This window comes from Oncorhynchus mykiss, chromosome 29 (assembly GCF_057628025.1).
Source record: "Oncorhynchus mykiss isolate SJ-2025 chromosome 29, ASM5762802v1, whole genome shotgun sequence".
Lineage (NCBI taxonomy): Eukaryota > Metazoa > Chordata > Actinopteri > Salmoniformes > Salmonidae > Oncorhynchus > Oncorhynchus mykiss.
This window is the reverse complement of record NC_143050.1, coordinates 47,254,949-47,275,687: the sequence shown is the minus strand read 5'-3', so window position 1 is coordinate 47,275,687 and position 20,739 is coordinate 47,254,949. Positions and strand designations below refer to the sequence as shown.

Sequence of the window (20,739 nt, the reverse complement as noted above, 5' to 3'; positions counted from 1 at the left end):
ATCAAGGTTCTTAGATAGTATATGTGATTTGTTAATTACTGATTTCTGATCGATTAACAATGTAGATCATTGTTGTGTTTATTCAGTGTCTCAAATAAGAGCAGCAAAGCTCACAGAAGCAGTGGATACATCGACTTCGGCACCTTTCCAAGCTTCATGCAACTTGCTATGTGGGTAGAAGTTGAAAACAAGTTGGGGAAGGTTCGATCTGACATTCTGGATATTTATGCTGCTGATTTGGGTAGGTGGAGTGAAATGTATTTTCTGATTGCCCTTGAGGTTTTTACAATGATTATCACCTCCCCCATATAGTTTAATGGTTTGTCCTGTTTTGCAGTGAAAACGAATCCCCCATCAGATGTCAATATTCTTTCCGAGAATAACTTTTCCAGGACACTCTTAGTGAGTTGGAAGCACCCTATCCATGTAACCTATGTAACGCTGAAATACAACATCAGGTTCTGTACTGTGGGCTCTGGAGACTGGACTGAGGTAAATAGCTCACAATACATGTTAAAAGGATGTTCTTTAGACCTCAGAACTAGACTAATGTTGATATGTCCCGTGCCATTTGTTGTCACCTCAATCCCAAAATGAAAGGATAAGCATCATATAATTTCCTGGTGAAGGGATATTATGGTATGATCTACACAACAATAATGGCATTGGGTGTGTATGGCATGGGCTTGACGTTGGACTTGTTATAAGGTGTGTAAACATCTGGCAAATGTTGGAGTGAAATCTCTCTTTAATGTTAAAAGCCATCTATCCTATCCTTATTCTGTGTTATCAACAGTGAATCAAACATTCTACTTGTATTGTTGGTATTGCAAATTCACTGTAATATGCCACATTGTTGCCCTCTCGACTCCATTTGTCATTATATCCATTTAATTGACTCTCTTTTAGGTACCCCCAAATGACACTGAAAGCTACAAGGAGTCTTTCCGTCTTCAGTACCTCAAGCCGGACACGGAGTATGTAGTGCAGGTGCGATGCATTCATCATATGGGCTATGGCTATTGGAGTGACTGGAGCGCTAACTCTACCGCCAGGACCCCAGAGGACAGTGAGTAGCCATGACAACAAGCATATATCATTCTATTGTGTTTCATTTAGCATGTTAAGCTGTAGAACTCATATGTGAAGTCAGTGTATGAGATATTGTGATCCAGGTAGCTAGTCTATGGATGGCTCAGTTTGTCATATCTCAGATGGCTGAGTTATATCGATTTTGGCTCTGTTCTTTGCCCAGAGCCTACAAGTAAGCCAGACCTATGGAGAGTCATCATTCCCAGCCAAGTCAAAAGTGAGCGGAGAGTGCAAGTGATGTGTAAGGTAATGAAGGCCATACTGAAAATAGAGTGCCACAGTGATGTCTTCATAATACCCATAAAACCTAGTGGTCAAACACGGAAATGGTTGCAATAGTTTTTTTTCCCACCATCATTTGTTGTGTAGACCTCACCGTGAAATACTGACTTACAAGCTCTCACTGTGCGTTCCTATGAATGGAACAGTCCTCCACATGTTGGCAAGTATTCGGCCAGCAACCTTCACCTGTCAGCGGCAACCGCTTTCACGGGCTCCTCATTTGTACAAATACAGAAGGTAAACCACTCCATTATTTTGATGACCCAACTGTGAAACATAATTTATGTAAACTGACATTTGTTGCTTATTTCCTACTTTTTAGATGTGAAATAGAACTGTAAACTCAGCGTTCAGGTTGGTTCCACCAGGCTTATCATAATCGTGTGTGTGTGTGTGTGACCAGTATCTTTGAGGGGCCAGGTGCTGATCTACGCTGCTTTCCCCATCAATGGGGCTCTGGCAAAGACCTAATTTCTTGCCTTCTCACCAACGGTTGTCAATGGGGAGAACAGAATTTGGTATGTTTAGGCTGGCCTGGTAACTTCAGCATAGTATCTGTTTATGTCAGATATGACCTATTCTAACTACCATTAGAAATAGAACAGTGACTGTATGTGTGTTCAAAGATACCTGTATGGAGCAAGACTTGCAAGATGATGTGATGGAATCCGGTGGGCTTCATGCTGATGTCTGAAATGGAGACACCTTGCCCTCAGCAATGAAATGTAATTTTTTTTTTATTGTCTTTTGATATTTATTGAATCGAATGGTACTATCAATGGACCTGTGTATTCTTCAAACATATCAGGGAACTCCTTTCTTAGGCTACACGGTGTCCTGTACACCATATAGGAAGGTTTGACGACTGACATGTTTGGCAAGGTAGCCCCTGCCCCACCAGATGAATATCTGTATTGGCGATGAATGACAATTGGATGAAAAACGAGTGTAATATTCGCAGAAAATAATTTAAACAGTTATGTGAAAGATGGTTTATTCTGTGGAACTGTTACACTTGGAAGTTATCAAAACACTGATCTCACATCTGTAGTTATTGAACTTTAGCTGGACCCATGAGGCGTACTGTCATACCCAGGATGGAGTGTCATGCACTCCACATTTGCTGCCACCTGACTGCACATGTCCTTAACCTGTAATGCATTATATAGATGGAAGGGACTCCCCCACTGGAGAGTAGAAGACATAACCTCATCCAGAGAGTTAGACAGCCACATCCTTAGATTTGGGCAAGTAATGCCATTCTGGTCAGACAGCTGAAGTTGTACTCCAGACACAACTGATTTTGATTAGTTAGGTAAAGTGTAGGCATAGTCTTTATAAGCACAATATATTTACAGCAGAAAATGTTTTGTATTTGTAACATAAACATGTCCAATATTTTATATTTTTTAGGTGATGTATTTACTCTCAAGGTGGGCGACGTTTGTGCAATGTCCACATGTAGCCCACACCTGTAGGCGTATTAGTTCTGGGATTTTGTCTCCCGGGAAAGATAAACAGCGGACATAAGGACAGACGAGACAAAACTAGCCAGTTTTAGAATTGTGTTGTAGGACAGCTGAGCTGATTTTAAACTAGCAGTAGTTGATATTGTTTCCACAGTAACATGTATTTATATTTTGGTATTTGGTATTTTTTTTAGGATCCCCATTAGTAGCTGCTCTTCCTGGGGTCCACATGAAACATGACATAATACAGAACATTAATAGACATACAGTTGAAGTAGGAAGTTTACATACGCTTAGGTTGGATTCTTTTAAAACTCGTTTTTCAACCACTCCACACATTTCTTGTTAACAAACTATAGTTTTGGCAAGTCAGTTAGGACATCTACTTTGTGCATGACACAAGTCATTTTTCCACCAATTGTTTACAGACCAATTATTTCACTTATAATTCACTGTATCACAATTCCAGTGGGTCAGAAGTTTACATACACTAAGTTGACTGTGCATTTAAACAGCTTGGAAAATTCCAGAAAATGATGTCATGGCTTTAGAAGCTTCTGCTAATTGACATAATTTGAGTCAATTGGAGTTGTACCTGTGGATGTATTTCAAGGCCTGACTTCAAACTCAGTGCCTCTTTGCTCTTTACATCATGAGAAAATCAAAAGAAATCAGCCAAGACCTCAGAAAAAAAATTGTAGACCACAAGTCTGGTTCATCCTTGGGAGCAATTTCCAAACGCCTGAAGGTACCATGTTCAACTGTACAAACAATAGTACGCAGGTATAAACACCATGGGACCACGCAGCCGTCATACCGCTCAGGAAGGAGACGCGTTCTGTCTCCTAGAGATGAACGTACTTTGTTGCGAAAAGTGAAAATCAATCCCAGAACAACCGCAAAAGACCTTGTGAAGATGCTGGAGAAACAGGTACAATCTGTATTGGCCACCCATTCTATATCACAGTAAAAACAAGGAATATATCGATATAACCTGAAAGGCCGCTCAGCAAAGAAGAAGCCACTGCTCCAAAACTTCTTAAAAAAGCCAGACTATGGTTTGCAATTGCACATGGGGACAACACCATCCCAACCATGAAGAACGGGGGTGGCAGCATCATGTTGTGGGGGTGCTTTGCTGCAGGAGGGACTGGTACACTTCACAAAATAATTGGCATCATGAGGCAGGAAAATTATGTGGATATATTGAAGCAACATCTCAAGACGTCAGGAAGTTACACCTTGGACGCAGATGGGTCCAAATGGACAATGCCCCAAGCATACTTCCAAAGTTGTGGCAAAATGGCTTAAGGACAACAAAGTCAAGGTATTGGAGTGGCCATCACAAAGCCCTGACCTCAATCCTATAGACAATTTGTGGGCAGAACTGAAAAGGCATGTGCGAGCAAGGAGGCCTACAAACCTGACTCGGTTACAGCAGCTCTGTCATATGCCTTTTATACATAACACCTGACTTGAAGTAAAGATTCAATTATGTATTAATCAATGCCACAAAACTGGGACATTGAAAAGAAACCATAATTACATTGTGAGAGCGCACAGATTTTTCTGCTTTTCCATTATACAAATTGGACCAGCACAAATGACACAATGTAAACAGCATATTGTGATTTTTGGTGGGTGAGTTACAAACAAGTGATTCCTCACAAAACCCAGACATTAAAGGACTGGTTTTCACAAAATGTAATCCATTGAAGAAGTGTCCTTTTGGAGGAAGGATTGTTGACGTATACTGAACAAAAAGCCCTAATATATGGATTTCACATGACTGGAAATAAAGACATGTATCTGTTGGTCACAGATACCATTAAAAACAAAAGTACCTTTGTGGATCAGAAAACCAGTCAGCATTTGGTATGACCACCATTTGCCTCATGCAGCGCGGCACTTCTCCTTCGTATAGAGTTGATCAGGCTGTTGATTGTGGAATGTTGTCCCACTCCTCTTCAAAGGCTATGCGAAGTTTCTGGAGATTGGTTGGAACTGGAACATGCTGTTGTACACGTCTGGTGAGTATGCAGGCCCTGGAAGAAATGGTGACATTTTGATCTACCAGGATTCATGTACAGATCCTTGGGACATGGGGACTTGCATTATCATGCTGAAACATGAGATGATGGCGGCGGATGAATGGCATGACAATGGGCCTAGGTATCTCATCACGGTATCTCTGTGCATTCAAATTGCTATCAATACAATGCAATTGTGTTTGTTGTCCGTAGCTTATGCCTGCCCATACCATAACCCCACCGCCACCATGGGGTGGCTCTCTGTTCACAACGTTGACATCAGCAAACCGCTTGCCCACACAGCGCCATACACGTGGTCTGCAGTTGTAAGTCTTTCTCTAAAATGACGTTGGAGGCGGCTCATGGTAGAGAAATGAACATTACATTTTCTTGCAACTGCTCTTGTGGACATTCCTGCAGTCAGCATGCCAATTGCATTCTCTCTCAACTTGAGACATCTGTGGCATTGTGTTGTGATACAATTGCACATTTTAGATTTGCACTTTTAGGTGCACCAGTGTAATAATCATGCTGTTTAATCAGCTTATTTATATGCCACACTAGTCAGGTGGATAGATTGTCTTGATAAAGGAGATATGCTCACTTGCTTTTGTGCACAAAATTTTAGAGAAATAACTTTTTTTTAGCTCAATGAACATGGGACCAACACTTTACATGTTGCGTTTTTGTATCTACAAATTGGCATAAAATATGACATTTTGGCCTTACACAGCACTCTTTTAAGACTCCATTGTGTTTCATCTTTAGGTGCTGCAAAGCAAACATTGGTGTCATATGAAGCTTTGTCGCTTGTTCTGTAATATGAGTAGTATTTTGGTTTCATCTTTTTTTTGTACATTTAATTTATGAATATAAAAAATGAACATGAATATTGAATAGTATTTGTAAAACTAACAAACAGAGATCCCACTCTGGAACTTTGATATGCCCATTAAGTATATTATGTTCAACAATGTATTGAAATAAATCATTTTTTTAGGCCATATACAGGTGAATATATTCATTAAAGTCACCATGTCTGAGAGAGATTTACATGGTTCTCAATACGTCACGCTAGGGTAACCCTATATGAAATACCTTATTTGAAAAGGTTATAAAATCCCACATTTTAAAGTGTATGGTTAAAAAATTATTGGAACCATTTCCGTGTGTGACCGCTAAGTTTAATGGGTATTACTGTATGACTCACACTGTGGTACTCTATTCTACTGATTTATTATCAGCTCCATCTATTACTTGAATAATAACAGGTGATTGGTTGTTGCCTCCTTCTTTTCCCTGCTACAGGATCCAGTGGAGTCCAATGGAAGGATACAGGGCTACAGCATCAAGATCCAAGATGGAAACTGGGAGACGGTGGCGGTCAATGACTCTGACCTGGATTCTAGGTCGCAAGAGAGGAAAATTATCCCCCTTTACCAGATTCCCTGGTCTGACAAGAGAAGAGGCCTCATTGAATTGAAGGCCTGGAATTCTGTTGGCGAGTCTCCCCAAGCGTCTTTGGTCATCCCAAAATTGACACAAGGTATGTTGACCTTGTCAGCTATACACTATGGTGTTACTCATACTTTCTTCTCAATCTTACCAATGAAGTAAGATATACTGAACAAAAATATAAATGCAACAATTTCAAAGATTACGGTTACAATTCATCAGTCAATTGAAATAAATGTATTAGGCCCTAATCTATGTATTTCACATGACTGGGAATACAGATATGCATCTGTTGGAATGGGCATGGATCAAAAAACATTCCGTATCTGGTGTGACCACCATTTGCCTCATGCAGCGCAATACATCTCCTTTGCACAGATTTGATCAGGCTGTTGATTGTGGACTGTGGAATGTTGTCTTACTGCTGTGCGATGTTGCTGGATATTGGGGGGGAACTGGAACACACTGTCGTACATGTCGATCCAGAGCATCCCAAACATGCTCAATGGGTGACATGTCTGTTGAGTATGCAGAAAGTGGAAGAATTGGGACATTTTTAGCTTCCAGGAATTGTGTACAGATCCTTGCGACATTCGGGCCTTGCGTTATTTATTTTTATTTCACCTTTATTTAACCAGGAAGGCCAGTTGAGAACAAGTTCTAATTTACAATTGCGACCTGGCCAAGATAGCGCGACACAAACAACACAGGGTTACACATGGGATAAACAAACATTACAGTCAATAACACAATAGAAACGTCTACATACAGTGTGTGAAAATGTAGTAAGATTCGGGAGGTATAAGGCAATATATAGGCCATAGTGGCGAAATAATTACAATTTAGCAATTAAACACTGGAGTGATAGATGTGCAGAAGATGAATGTACAAGTAGAGATACTGGGGTGCAAAGGAGCAAAAAAATAAATAACAGTATGGGGATGAGGTATTTGGGTGGGCTATTTACAGATGGGCTATGTACAGGTGCAATGATCGGTAAGCTGCTCTGACAGCTGATGCTTAAAGTTAGTGAGGGAGATCTAAGTCTCCGTGTTACGAATCCCTTTTGGCCCGACAGTCTAGGTGGGGATGGTAATGAGACCCGTAACATAACTCATGCAATTTATAATAGTGACAAAGTAAATGTGTGAACGAAATAACCACAACAACTGAAATCTACCGTCAAACTCAGGGTTTATTAATAAACACACAGTAATGGGGGGAGCAGGAAAAGGGGCTGAGCTGGACCCAAGGAAAGAAACAATAAATATTCAAAACACCCCTAAGCTAGACTAGCCTACTTTAAACAACAGCTAACTAACTAACCAAAAATACAGTGGGTGGTCCGCCCAGTTCTAACTAGTGTATTTAACAAAGTTCACCTACGGGTAGTGTATGCCCATGGGCGACTTGTCTTGGTTCCCCCTTTTCCCACCAGCAAACAAACAAACACCATAACCAAAAACAATCCTCACAGGTGATGACAAAGTGCTATGGAGGTGCTCAAACAAAAGAGAGGTCAATACACAAAGAGAGCATGAGACCTACAGACATGGCATTTACAGAGAGATTGAGCTCAACAGCAAACAACTGACAGGGTTTTTAAACAAAGGGAAAGGAACAGTGATTGGGTAGGAAACAGGAGGAGGTGTGTCTTCTGATTGATGATTGGTGACTGATTGGGGAGTGATGATTTTCACCTGTGAGGGGAGAAGGAGAGAAAAGAAACACACACACACACACAGGATACTTGTATCCATAACACTCCAGCTTCAGTGATTTTTTTCAATTCGTTCCAGTCAGTGGCAGCAGAGAACTGGAAGGAAAGGCGTCCAAATGAGGAATTGTCTTTGGGGATGACCAGTGAAACATACCTGCTGGAGCGCGTGCTACGGGTGGGTGCTGCTATGGTTACCAGTGAGCTGAGATAAGGCGGGGCTTTACCTAGCAAAGACTTATAGATCACCTGGAGCCAGTGGGTTTGGAGACGAATATGAAGTGAGGGCCAGCCAACAAGAGCATACAGGTCGCAGTGGTGGGTAGTATATGGGGCTTTGGTGACAAAACGGATGGCACTGTGATAGACTACATCCAATTTGCTGAGTAGAGTGTTGGAGGCTATTTTGTAAAGGACATCACCGAAGTCAAGGATCGGTAGGATAGTCCGTTTTACGAGGGTATGTTTGGCAGCATGAGTGAAGGATGCTTTGTTGCGAAATAGGAAGCCGATTCTAGATTTAATGCTGAAACATGAGGTGATGGCGGCGGATGAATGGCACGACAATGGGCCTCAGGATCTCGTCACGGTATCTCTGTAAGCTTTTCGTTTATATGGAACATTTATGGGATCTTTTATTTCAGCTCATGAAACATGGGATCAACAGTTTACATGTTGTGTTTATGTTTGTTCAGTGTATATTGTCGCTCTCTGATGGAAATATCTCCAAAAAGGCAATTTTTCAGCAAGAGAGAAAGTTATTTCAACATTGATGGACACAGCATCACAAAAGTTCATAACGACCGCATTCTGGGTTAGATATTCACACCTCACTAAACAATTGCTGTTTTACAACAACAAACAATTATTGGGAGTTACGAGTTTGATGCATGTTATATGTAGTGAACATGTTGCCATTTTTGCTTTAATTTTCCAAGATTGTTTTATCATGTGAATAATTTATAGGCCGTTCTGATGAACTGTACTTTACAATGGTTGCAATTGCGATTTGATATAATAACTCACTTCCTACTGTCAAGGCACTCACACAGGGTTGTAGCCAAAGGCAACCACCCCCAAAATTCCCAATCCAACCAACAATATTTAACTTTATACAATGCATTCGGAAAGTATTCAGACCCCTCGACTATTTACACATTTTGTTACATTACAACCTTCTAAAATGTATTATATTGTTTTTTTCCCTCATCAAACTACACACTTCCTCATAATGACTAAGCAAATGTATAAAATAAAATAACTATCACATTTACATAAGTATTCAGACCCTTTACTCAGTACTTTGCTGAAGCAATTTTGGCTCCGCTCATCATTCCCTAGATCCTGACTAGTCTCCCAGTTCCTGCCGCTGAAAAACATTTTCACAGAATGATACTGCCACCACCATGCTTCACCATAGGGATGGTGCCAGGTTTCCTCCAAACATGATGCTTGGCATTCAGGCCAAAGAGTTCAATCTTGGTTTCATCAGACCAGAGAATCTGGTTTCTCATGGTCTGAGAGTCTTTAGGTGCCTTTTGGCAAACTCCATGTGGGCTGTCATGTACCTTTTACAGAGGAGTGGCTTCCGTCTGGCCACTCTACCATAACGGCCTGATTTGTGGAGTGCTGCAGTGATAGTTGTCCTTCTGGAAGGCTCCCCCATCTCCACAGAGGAACTCTCGAGCTCTGTCAGAGTGACCTTCGGGTTCCTGGTCACCTCCCTGACCAAGGCCCTTCTCCCACGATTGCTCAGTTTGGCCGGGCAGCCAGCTCTAGGAAGAGTCTTGGTGGTTCCATACTTCTTCCATTTTAAGAATGATGGAGGCCGCTGTGTTCTTGGGGACCTTCAATGCTGCAGATTTTTTTTGGTACCCTTCCCCAGATTTGTGCCTCGACACAATCCTGTCTTAGAGCTCTATGGGAAATTCCTTCAACCTTATGGCTTGGGTTTTGCAGAATTTACCACAGGTGGACTCCAATCAAGTTGTAGAAACATCAAGGATCAATGGAAACAGGATGCACCTGAACTCAATTTTGAGTCTCATAGAAAAGGGTCTGAGTACTTATGTAAATATTTATATATAAAAATGTTTATACATTTTGCGAAAAATTCTAAAAACCTGTTCTTGCTTTGTCATTTTAGGATATTGTTTGTAGATTAGCTGAGTTTTTTTTGTATTTAATCAATTTTAGAATAAGGCTGTAACATAACAAATGTGGAAAAAGTCAAGGGGTCTGAGGACTTTCCGAAGGCACTGTAAACTCCATAAATAAAGTTGTGTAGTCATCTTTTAAGAGTGTATAGAAGGTAAATGCTTGATCTGAATTAAAACCAGCCTGTCTGCTTACTTTACCCTTGCCTGACGACTCACCCTGAATTTAATTTCGCTGCTCTATCAATTGCTACATACATTCAGTATGAATCTGCCATCCAGAAGTAGTTTTTTGTAACTTCAAAATGAGGGGTATTATACAAAACAAAATAATCTGCATTTGGATCGTCTTTAACCAGAGTATCACATTTATAAAGTCATATATGGGCCAGCTCTGGCTCAACCCATCGGTTTCTGGGACCAATCAGTGGTCAGCTTTCTAGAAATTTTAGGGGAGGGAGGCAAATCCAGAGAAGAAACCAGATTAATTAAATCTCTCGACTGATCTTTGTGTGTACAAAAGCAGAATAAAACCACTTTATCTTTGAAAACTGGACCATCCATTTCTTTGTGACGTAAAAGCTAGAGGATCAATAACTGTGATCAATGGTTGAAGTGTCTCTATCAGGCTACACATTGTGATAAGCCGATAAACCCCATTATGTTATACAGCCCATTCACCTTCAGTTGACTTTCAGATGCCCTCCAGCAATGACGACTGACATCAAACAGTCCATAGGCTGTACAGTTTCAATTACGTTCTAATTCAAACTATCTATAAATGCACTCAGTTTCATAAGCAGGTAAATGATACTCGAGTCATTGGAATAATTTCCTCCAGCAATGACGACTGACATCAAACAGTCCATAGGCTGTACAGTTTCAATTACGTTCTAATTCAAACTATCTATAAATGCGCTCAGTTTCATAAGCAGGTAAATGATACTCGAGTCATTGGAATAATTTCGCAATTTCAATAGCATTAGTAAAAAGTGTATTTCACTATCAAGTGAAATACACACTATCAAGTACATTTCTGTAGAGGAGGAAGGGGAGGACCATCCTCAGTGAATTTCATGAAAATAATGAAACATTGAAAAAGTTAACCTTTTTTGATAAAACTATACTAAATATAATCACGTCACCAAATAATTGATTAAAACGCACTGTTTTGCGATGGTCTACAGTAGGCTCAAAAGTAACACCATGGTGTAGCTGGAGGACAGCTAGTTTCTGTCCTCCTCTGGGTACATTGACTTCAATACAAAACCTACGAGGCTCGTGGTTCTCACCCCCCTTCCATAGGCATACACAGTAATTATGACAACTTCCAGATGACATCCTCCTGGCAGCATGAATTGACATGTTTTCCACTTGATCAAAGGATCAGAGAATTAATATAGTACTGAAAGCATAAGCTACAGCTAGGTAGCACTGCAGTGCATAAAATGTGGTGAGTAGTTGACTATGTATAAACTCACCAAAAAAAGAAACGTCCTCTCACTGTCAACTGTGTTTATTTTCAGCAAACTTAACGTGGAAATATTTGTATGAACATAAGATTCAACAACTGAGACATAAACTGAACAAGTTCCACAGACATGTGACTAACAGAAAATTAATAATTTGTCCCTGAACAGGGGGGGATGGTCAAAATCGAAAGTAACAGTCAATATATGGTGTGGCCACCAGCTGCATTAACTACTGCAGTGCATCTCCTCATGGACTGCACCAAATTTGCCAGTTTCAGTTCTTGCTGTGAGATGTTACTCCACTCTTCCACCAAGGCACCTGCAAGTTCCCGGACATTTCTGGGTGGAATGGCCCTAGCCCTCACCCTCCAATCCAACAGATCCCAGATGTGCTCAATGGGATGGAGATCCGGGCTCTTCGCTGGCCTTGACAGAGCACTGACATTCCTGTCTTGCAGGAAATCACGCACAGAACGAGCAGTATGGGTGGTGACATTGTCATGCTGGAGGGTCATGTCAGGATGAACCTGCAGGAAGGGTACCACATGAGGGAGGGGGATGTCTTCCCTGTAACGCACAGTGTTGAGATTGCCTGCAATGACTACAAGCTCAGTCCGATGATGCTGTGACACCCAGACCATGACTGACCCTCCACCTCTAAATCTATCCCGCTCCAGAGTACAGGCCTCGGTGTAACGCTCATTCCTTCGACGATAAACGTGAATCCGACCATCACCCCTGGTGAGACAAAACCGCAACTCGTCAGTCAAGAGCACTTTTTTCCAGTCCTGTCTGGTCCAGTGACTGTGGGTTTGTGCCCATAGGCAACGTTGTTGCTGGTGATGTCTGGTGAGGACCTGCCTTACAACAGGCCTACAAGCCCTTAGTCCAGCCTCTCTCAGCCTATTTCAGACAGTTTGAGCACTGATGGAGGGATTGTGCATTTCTGGTGTAACTCGGGCAGTTGTTGTTGCCATCCTGTACCTGTCCCACAGGTGTGATGTTTGGATGTACCGATCCTGTGCTGTGCCGATCCTGGGTGAACGGATAGTCTCTGCATGTGTGTTTCCAACCGTAAAGCATGGAGGATTAGGTGTTCTGGTGTGGGGGTGCTTTGCTGGTGACGCTGTCTGTGATTTATTTAGAATTCAAGGCATACTTAACCAGCATGGCTACCACAGCATTCTGCAGCGATATGCCATCCCATCTGGTTTGGGCTTAGTGGGGCTATCATTTGTTTTTCAACAGGACAATGACCCAAAATACCTCCAGGCTGTGTAAGGGCTATTTGACCAAGGAGAGTGATTCATCAGATGACCTGGCCTCCACAATCACTTCAATCACTTGACCTCAACCAATTGAGATGGTTTGGGATGAGTCGGACCACAAAGTAAAGGAAAAGCAGCCAACAAGTGCTCAGAATATTTGGAAACTCCTTCAAGACTGTTGGAAAAGCATTCCAGTTGAAGCTTGTTGAGAGAATGTCAAGAGTCTGCAAATCTGTCATCAAAGGGTGGCTATTTGAAGAATATCAAAATATAAAATATATTTTGATTTTGTTAACACTTTTTTTGGTTACTACATGTTTCCATATGTTATTTCATAGTTTTGATATGTTCACCATTATTCTACAAATTCAGAAAAAAAATATATTTTTAAGAAAAACCCTTGAATGAGTAGGTGTTCTAAAACTTTTTTAACTGGCAGTGTATATCTACTCAAATTTCAACCCTATGTCCTGCTCAATAAATTAATACTGACCGAGTCTACACTCTCCTTGTACGCGAGAGACAGAAATAGTACGTTTGGCCCAATGCCCTATATCTTTAATTTCGATAATTGGCTGGATTGTGTACTAGCACTCGAAATGTAATCACTAAGCCTGGAAATTGAATAACTAATCCTACACCGACTATGTCAGAATAACAACAAGAATGCAGCCTCCATATCTTGTTCAAAAACCTCATGGTGCATAACATCATCTGGGTGTGTAATTTAAACTGCTTTTCAGTTTCATATTGGCTGAATGCAACATGAAGGCCTCGTTCTATCTTAGATTCCTTGCACGGTGCATCAATATGTTGTGACGTTGGTACCATTAAATGCAATGAAAATTATTTTAACAAATCAATTCACTATGCTTAATTATTACAATGATTAAATTGCTCATGTAACAATTGTCCAACCGGACAATTCCTTTGTCTGTATAAATGAAGTGGAACGTAGCTACCTTTCACGTGAGCGCGCCAGACCGAGGCTGTGGCACTCTGCCAGACCACTCACTCAAAGAGCCCTTATGAGCCCCTCCTTTTGAGTAGAATCCTCAAAACAGATTCTAAATACTGTTGACATCTAGTGGAAGCCTTGGGAAGTCAAACATAAGTAATATCACCCTGTATCTTCAATGGGGGCCGAGTTGAAAAACTACAAACCCCAGATTTCCTACTTCCTGGTTGGATTTTTCTCAGGTTTCTGCCTGCCATATGAGTCCTGTTATACTCACAGACATCATTCAAACAGTTTTAGAAACGTCAGAGTCTTTTCTATCCAATACTACTAATAATATGCATATATTAACATCTGGGACAGAGTAGGAGGTAGTTCCCTGTGGGCACGCTATTCATCCAAAAGTGAAAATGCTGCCCCCTATCCCAAAAGAGTTAAGAAAATATTTACCAAATAATCTAATGTAAAGAATTATAAAAAGTAACGTACCGAGTCAATGTGCGGGATCTAGGTTTTACATTTAGATTTATAGAAAATGTACAACTAAAGGATGCATTTTTTACTCCTCCCATTGACTTGCCAAACCCCAAACCCTGGTCTGGTCTGCTGTGTCTGCTTCACAAGCATTCCCAGAAATCTTGCAATGTTGTGCTTCTGGGTTTAGAAACGGTGATATTATATTTATCTTATCCATCTAGCTAGCTTGGCTTAGCTCTGTTCATATATTTATACGAATGTGTGTCAGGAGAGACTACAGTATATTGATGTAAACGGTTCGGCATTGAGATGCTCATATCATGGTGTCACGTTGTATTTGTGTGTGCTGTGTATTTCAGAGCCCCCTTCGGTGGAATGGCTCAGCTGGTTTACTCAGCAGGGGAGGCTGTGGGTGAAATGGCAGCCCCCCAATGTGACGGCCACAGGGGAGCCCTACAGGTCTGAGGTGACGGAGTACATACTGGAGTGGGTGTCTGTCAGTGATGGCGCTATGGACTGGCAGAGAGAACGTAGGCATACTAGGACGGCAGCCATTAAAGGTAAGAAGGAAACACACATGCTATGTTTTTACTGAGTATTGTCTTGTAGTTTGGCTATAAACTCTTTGGTTGTCTTTCTGCTGGTTTTGATGACTCATCCCTAATGTTGACTATATTGGTAAACAGGTCACAGGGATCAAATAAATCCAAACGTTATTGTACTGTCTTATGTCTAATGTTCCCAATCAAGGTAACCTTCAGAAGTTCAATCGCTACAATATATCTGTGTATCCCATGTACTCTGGTTGGACTGGGAAGCCATTGACCATAGCAGCCTTTCTGGAACAAGGAGGTAAGAAATAGTACTAGTCACTGAACTACTGTAAAGTATACACAGTATTTGCTGTGTAATATACCTATAGTGGTGGTTTCCCAGACACAGCTTAAGACTATTCCTGGACCTATTTTTTTTATTTTTTTTATTTGACCTTTATTTAACTAGACGAGTCAGTTAAGAACAAATTCTTATTTTCAATGACGACTTAGGAACAGTGGGTTAACTATACCTATAGTGGCCTTGTTCAGGTTGCAGAACAACAGATTTTTTACCTTGTCAGCTCGGGGATTTAATCTTGCAAACTTTCGGTTACTAGTCCAACGCTTTAACCACTAGGCTGCCTAAAAGAATGCTCAATAGAGAATCTCCACTGAAATAGCTTGTTTTACTAGGCTACTAGACATTGGTTTATTAATATCATGATATTTGCTACAGTAGCTGGTAAAGAAAAATAGGTTTTATTTATTTAATTTATTTCACCTTTATTTAACCAGGTAGGCTAGTTGAGAACAAGTTCTCATTTACAACTGCGACCTGGCCAAGATAAAGCAAAACAGTGCGACACAAACAACCACACAGAGTTACACATGGAATAAACAAACATACAGTCAATAACACAATAGAAAAATGTACAGTGTGTGCAAATGAGGTAAGATAAGGGAGGTAAGGCAATAAAATAGGCCATAGTGGTGAGGTAATTACGATATAGCAATTAAACACTGGGGTGAAGAAGATGAAGGTGCAAGTGGAGATACTGGGGTGCAAAGGAGCAAAATAAATAAATACAGTATGGGGATGAGGTAGATTGGATGGGCTATTTACAGATGGGTTATGTACAGGTGCAATGATCTGTGAGCTGCTCTGACAGCTGGTGCTTGAAGTTAGTGAGGGAGATCCAAGTCTCCAGCTTCAGTGATTTTTGCAGTTCATTCCAGTCATTGGCAACAGAGAACTGGAAGGAAAGGCGGCCAAAGTAGGAATTGGCTTTGGGGATGACCAGTGAAATATACCTGCTGGAGCGCGTGCTGCGGGTGGGTGCTGCTATGATGACCAGTGAACTGAGATAAGGCAGGGCTTTACCTAGCAAAGACTTGTAGATGACCTGGAGCCAGTGGGTTTGGCAACGAGTATGAAGCGAGGGCCAGCCATCGAGAGTGTACAGGTTGCAGTGGTGGGTAGTATATGGGGCTTTGGTGACAGACTGCATCCAATTTGTTGAGTAGAGTGTTGGAGGCTATTTTGTAAATGACATCACCGAATAATGTTAATAACATATTTGTTCACCTGTTCTGGTTGATGCAGCTCCGCTGGAGGGTCCCTCTGTGAAAGTGAGGCGGACGGGGAAAAACGACGCTGAGCTAGAGTGGATGGAGATTCCACTGGACAAACAGCGAGGGTTCATCACCAACTACACCATCTTCTTCATCACAGGGGGCAAGGAACACTGTAAGGAACCACACCTTGTAGACATTACTGCACAATCATACCTCTTTATGAATGTGTTTCTTTGGCTATAGTTGGACCTTTACTGCTATTTGAAAATACCAGTAAGTATTTGCAAGTATTGGTATTTGTAAGTGCAGTACTTGTAGGTACTGATATTTGTAAGTACAGTATATGTTTTTTGTTGTTGTCCAAACTAAACATTTACAGCTGCAATAAAAATAAAAAAATGGTACAAATTTATTTTGGTTTTTTTCAGCAATAGTTGTCTCTACCGACACCTACTCTTACACTGTGAAGCGCATGGCCAGCAACAGCAAGTATGTGGTGCGGGTCATGGCATCTACAGTACAAGGCTCTACAAACAGCTCGGACCTGTCATTCAATACTCTGATGTATGGTGAGTGAAGCATTGTTAACTGGACACTTCATGATATAAGGTATACAGTATGTATAGAGTGTGTATATGGTGCATTCTGAAATTATTCAGACCCCTTGACTTTTTCCACATTTTGTTACATTAGACTTATTCTAAAATGTATTACTAATGTATTATTATTATTATGTTTTTCCCTCAACAATCTACACACAATACCCCATAATGACAAAGCAAAAACTGAAATTTGTGCAAGTTTACTACAAATAAAAACCTATTACATTTACATAAGTATTCAGACCCTTTACTCAGTACTTTATTGAAGAGGCGGCAGCCTAGTGGTTAGAGCGTTGGACTAAGTAACCAGAAGGTTGCTAGATCGAATCCCCGAGCTGACAAGGTAAAAATCTGTCGTTCTGCCCCTGAACAAGGCAGTTAACCCACTGTTCCTAGGCCGTCATTGTAAATAAGAATTTGTTCTTAACGGACTTTCCTAGTTAAAAAAAAAAGCACCTTTGGCAGTGATTACAACCTCAAGTCTTCTTGGGTATGATGCTACAAGCATGGCATGCCTGTATTTGGGGAGTTTCTCACATTATTCTCTGCAGATCCTCTTAAGCTCTGTCGGGTTGGATGGGGAGCGTCGATGCACAGCTAATTTCAGGTCTCTCCAGTGATGTTAGATCGGGTTTAAGTCCAGGCTCTGGCTGGTCCATTCAAGGACAGTCAGAGACTTGTCCCGAAGCCACTCCTGTGTTGTTTTGGCTGTGTGCTTAGGGTCGTTGTCCTGTTGGAAGGTGATCCTTCGCCCCAGTCTGAGGTCCTGAGTGCTCTGGAGCAGGTTTTCATCAAGGATCTCTCTGTACTTTGCTCCGTTCATCTTTCCCTCAATCCTGACTAGTCTTCCAGTTCCTGCTGCTGAAAAGCATTACAACAGCATGATGCTGCCACCATGCTTCACCGTAGGGATGGTGCCAGGTTTCCTCCTGACGTGACACTTGGCATTCAATCTTGGTTTCTCATGGTCTGAGAGTCTTTAGGCGCCTGTTGTCAAACTCCAAGTGGGATGCCTTTTGCTGAGGACCTGTGCCTCGACACGATCCTGTCTCGGAGCTCTATGGACAATTCCTTTGACCTCATGGCTTGGTTTTTGCTCTGACATGCACTTTCAACTGTGGGACCTTGTATAGACAGGTGTGTGCCTTTCCAAATCATGTCCAACCAATTGAATTTACCACAGGTGGACACCAATCAAGTTGGAGAAACATCTCAAGGATGATCAATGGAAACAGGATACAACTGAGCTCAATTTCAGTCTCATAGGAAAGGGTCTGAATACGTTTGTAAATAACATCTGTAAAAACCTGTTTTCACTTTGTCATTGTAGGATATTGTGTGTATATTGATGAGGAAAAAATCTATGTAATTCATATTAGAAAAATGCTGTAATGTAACAAAATGTGGAAAAAGTCTAGGAGTCTGAATACTTTCCGAATGCACTGTGTGTATACAGTACCAGTCAAAGGGTTTAACACATATGGAATCATGTAGTAACCAAAAAAGTGTTAAACAAATCAAAATATGTTATTTTAGATTCTTCAAATGAGCCACTCTTTCCCTTGATGACAGCTTTGCACACTCTTGGCATTCTCTCACCCAGCTTCACCTGGAATGCTTTTCCAACAGTCTTGAAGGAGTTCCAAAATATGCTGAGCACTTGTTGGCTGCTTTTCCTTCACTCTGCAGTCAAACTCATCCCAAACCATCTAAACTGGGTTGAGGTCAGGTGATTGTGGAAGCCAGGTCATCTGAAGCAGCACTCCATCACTCTCCTTCTTGGTCAAATATCCCTTACACAGCCTGGAAGTGTGTTGTGTCATTACTGCAGAATGCTGTGGTAGCCTTGCTGGTTAAGTATGCCTTGAATTCCAAATAAATCACAGACAGTGTCACCAGCAAAACACCCCCACACCATCGCACATCCTTCATGCTTCACGGTGTGAACCACATATGTGGAGATCAGCCCTTCACCCTATCTGGGTCTCACAAAGACACGGCGGTAGGAATCAGAAATCTCAGATTTGGACTGATCATACCAAAGGAAAGATTTCCACCGATCTAATGTTCATTGCTCGTGTTTCTTGCACCAAGAAATTATCTTCTTATTATCGATGTCCTTTAGTAGAGGTTTATTTGCAGCAATTCGACCATGAAAGCTGATTCACGCAGTCTCCTCTGAACAGTTAATGTTGAGATTTTGAACTCTCTTGAACTTGAACTCTCTGAAGCATTTATTTGGGCTGCAATTTCTGATGCTGGTAACTCTAATGAGCTTTTCCTCTGCAGCAGAGGTAACTCTGGGTCTTCCTCTCCTGTGGCAGACCTCATGAGTGCCAGTTTCATCATAGCGCTTAATTGTTTTTTGTGACTGCACAGAGTTCTTGAAATGTTCCACAATGACATACCTTCACATCTTAAAGTAATGATGGACTGTAGTTTCTCTTTGGTTATTTGAGCTGTTCTTTCCACAAATGAACTTTTAACAAGTTACACAAGTTAATTGAAATACATTCCAGGTGACTACTTCATGAAGCTGGTTGAGAGAATGCCAAGAGTATGCAAAGCTGTCATCAAGGCAAAGGGTGGCTACTTTGAACAATCTCAAATATAAAATATATTTTGGTGTGTTAAACACTTTTTTTGGTTACTACATGATTCCATATGTTATTTCATAGTGTTGATGTCTTCACTATTATTCTACATTGTAGAAATGTGTAAAAATAAAGAAAAGCCTTTGAATGAGCGTCAACTTGTGTCAACTTTTGACTGGTACTGTACCTCAAGACATAGCACCATAACTACCTTTTGACTGGTACTGTACATATATATATACATACAGTATGTTCCATCCTAGAACTTTTCAATATATTTCCCGGATTTTTTATGAATTTATTTGCAAATTATGGTGGAAAATAAGTATTTGGTCAATAACAAAAGTTTATCTCAATACTTTGTTATATACCCTTTGTTGGCAATGACAGAGGTCAAACATTTTCTGTAAGTCTTCACAAGGTTTTCACACACTGTTGCTGGTATTTTGGCCCATTCCTCCATGCAGATCTCCTCTAGAGCAGTGATGTTTTGGGGCTGTTGCTGGGCAACACGGACTTTCAACTCCCTCCAAAGATTTTCTATGGGGTTGAGATCTGGAGACTGGCTAGGCCACTCCAGGACCTTGAAATGCTTCTTACGAAGCCACTCCTTCGTTGCCCGGGTGGTGTGTTTGGGATCATTGTCATGCTGAAAGACCCAGCCACGTTTCATCTTCAATGCCCTTGCTGATGGAAGGAGGTTTTCACTCAAAATCTCACGATACATGGCCCCATTTATTCTTTCCTTTACACGGATCAGTCGTCCTGGTCCCTTTGCAGAAAAACAGCCCCAAAGCATGATGTTTCCACCCCCATGCTTCACAGTAGGTATGGTGTTCTGTGGATGCAACTCAGCATTCTTTGTCCTCCAAACACGACGAGTTTAGTTTTTACCAAAAAGTTATATTTTGGTTTTATCTGACCATATGACATTCTCCCAATCTTCTTCTGGATCATCCAAATGCTCTCTAGCAAACTTCAGACGGGCCTGGACATGTACTGGCTTAAGCAGGGGGACACGTCTGGCACTGCAGGATTTGAGTCCCTGGCGGCGTA

At 41.2% G+C, this 20,739-nt stretch overlaps 1 protein-coding gene across 1 annotated transcript in view; it reads left to right on the top strand.

Moving 5' to 3' along the window:
• Positions 1–20,739, top strand: part of LOC110509538 (interleukin-6 receptor subunit beta) — a 56,162-nt gene that overhangs the window by 21,338 nt on the left and 14,085 nt on the right. Inside the window, exons 5-13 of the mRNA XM_021590456.3 lie at positions 87–241; positions 338–492; positions 910–1,069; positions 1,256–1,338; positions 6,182–6,419; positions 14,736–14,936; positions 15,127–15,228; positions 16,516–16,659; positions 16,916–17,056. Coding sequence (XP_021446131.2) covers positions 87–241; positions 338–492; positions 910–1,069; positions 1,256–1,338; positions 6,182–6,419; positions 14,736–14,936; positions 15,127–15,228; positions 16,516–16,659; positions 16,916–17,056 — 1,379 coding nt within the window. The remainder of the gene's footprint in view (positions 1–86; positions 242–337; positions 493–909; positions 1,070–1,255; positions 1,339–6,181; positions 6,420–14,735; positions 14,937–15,126; positions 15,229–16,515; positions 16,660–16,915; positions 17,057–20,739) is intronic.